The sequence below is a fragment of the Primulina tabacum genome, chromosome 14, assembly GCF_025594145.1.
Source record: "Primulina tabacum isolate GXHZ01 chromosome 14, ASM2559414v2, whole genome shotgun sequence".
Classification (NCBI taxonomy): domain Eukaryota; kingdom Viridiplantae; phylum Streptophyta; class Magnoliopsida; order Lamiales; family Gesneriaceae; genus Primulina; species Primulina tabacum.
In genome coordinates this window covers 7,946,343-7,948,516 of record NC_134563.1, presented here as the reverse complement: position 1 = coordinate 7,948,516, position 2,174 = coordinate 7,946,343, and the positions used below count along the sequence as shown (strand labels likewise).

The 2,174-nt window shown below is 40.3% G+C and overlaps 1 protein-coding gene across 1 annotated transcript; it reads left to right on the top strand.

Annotated features, from left to right (window-relative positions):
- The first annotated feature begins 1,033 nt into the window (after nt 1–1,033).
- LOC142523750 (uncharacterized) lies at nt 1,034–1,969 on the top strand. Its single transcript, XM_075627482.1, has one exon. The coding sequence runs from the start codon at nt 1,034–1,036 to the stop codon at nt 1,967–1,969; it is 936 nt and encodes a 311-aa protein (XP_075483597.1).
- The last annotated feature ends 205 nt before the right edge of the window (nt 1,970–2,174 follow it).

The window sequence follows — 2,174 nt, the reverse complement described above, 5'->3', positions numbered from 1 at the left end:
GCCGACACTGGATTGCATGTACTTGTATGTTGATTCATCGCCAGTGTTACAGAACGTAAGTGATTACGATTTTGATGCAGTCATGCCAGTAATAACGCAAGGTTTGAGAACAGTAGGTTTGAATGAAGCGGGACCTTCTATGTATCACGTCGATGAACAATCAGCTCATACATACTCTGGGATCGACACTGGTCCTTGGGATCACCATATCACGGCTCACACTGAAGAAGACTATGCGTGGAGGATGAATACAACACGAGAACGGGATTATACTTCAGGGGGTTGGGATCATCATATCACGGGTCCATCAGGAGTTGATGTCGCATGGGGTTTTAGTATAATAGGCCAATTGGATTTAAATTCATGGGCATATCTGGAAGATATCACAAATGTTAGACATTTTGATAGTTCTACTATGGATGCAAATATTCCCACCCCAATTACAGAATACATGCCTGAGCAAGATGATTTATTTGGGGACAGTTTGCATCATGTCATGAATAGCGATGATGATTTGAATGCTACATCAAGTGACGGAGAAGATGATCATCATGTTGACAATGCAAATGAAGGGACATCGTCGCGTGTGTAAATGTCTGGAGCAACAATGACAGAGAACATTCCTATTGCACCGGAGCAACATTTACGTGAAATTCCCCAATTTTTCAATGAAGTCTACGATGAACAAATTCAAGATTCATTTGGTATTCTTTCTGCATCACGAACAAACTTTTACAATCCTGAAAGTCCAGAGCTCGGTGTAAAAATGGTATTTAAGAGCAAAAACGATTTAATAGCTTTAGTGAAGGATTTTTCTGTTCGGGTTTTGAGACGTGAATATATCGTTGTCCAATGTTCTCCGACAATTTGGAAGGTCAAATGCAAGAACTGGTCCGAAGATGGCAATTGTGGGTAGGGACTTTGAGCATCATTGAAAAAAAGTTTAGGCTACTTCATGATCACGAAATATGGTGATGATCACACATGCATGTCTACCCAAGTCGGTATAGATCACCACAACCTTGACGTAAACATGGTAGCCATTACACTTTTGGGAATCGTGCGTTGTGATCCTGCATACGAAATCAAATATGTGCGAGAAAGTATTAAAAAAAAATATGGGTATGATATATCGTATGCTAAGGCATGGCAGAGTTTGAAACGCGCGGTGGAGGTAGTCTATGGCACATGGGAAAGCTTTGTAACTTTGCTTCCTAAATATATTGGAGCTTTGTCGAAGTACAATCCAGGAACTGTTGTAGAATGGAAGTATCTTCGATCGTATGACCATCCATATAAAGTTTTGAACTTTGTGTTTTGGGCATTCAGACCATGTATAGATGGTTTTCGACATTGTCGCAACGTAATCAGTGTAGACGGTATCCATATGTACACCAAATATAAGCACAAACTACTCATAGCAGTAACATTGGATGCCAATAACCAGGTTTTTCCGCTTGTTGATGAAGAAAATTATGAGTCTTGGCATTGGTTCCTCGGTAATGTTGCACGACATGTTACCAGAGGGTGTAGTAGTATGTGCCTTATATCTGATAGACATGCGGGTATAACAAGTGCAGTTCAAGATCTCCCTGACTTCAAGCCTCCTCGTGGTGTTCATCGTTTCTGTTTGAGGCATGTTTTCTCTAATTTCAACAGCAAGTTCAAAAACATTCATTTAAAAGACTTATGTTGGGAAGCAGGGATACAACACCAAGTAGCAAAATTTAATGCGACAATGGAGGCAATTAGAACAAATAATGCGGTAGCTTTCACGTATTTGTCAAACATTCCAAAAGAAAAATGGTCATTGGCTCATGATGGTGGATGGAAACGAGGGATAATGACGACGAACATGTCTGAGTATACTAATGGTGTGTTGAAAAGGGTGCGACGTCTTCCAATAACTGCAATAGTAGAGATGACCTTGCAACGTTGCGTCCACTATTTCATTCAACGGCGAGCGTGATAAGATGCTGGAAAAAAATCAACCATGGACCGACTATGCATACTCTAAATTTGATATGTGGTCAAAAAAGTCAATTGAACATCGAGTAGTAAGATTTGACCAAAGGGATAAAACAGCATCCGTCATGACAGGAGGAAGACTGGGTTGTCAACATCACGTACAAGCTGTGAACATTTCTACGCGTGAATACACATGTGTTAAATTC

Excerpts from the sequence above, each read along its gene's own strand:
- LOC142523750 (XM_075627482.1), top strand. The coding sequence starts at position 1,034 with ATGGTAGCCATTACACTTTTGGGAATCGTGCGTTGTGATCCTGCATAC.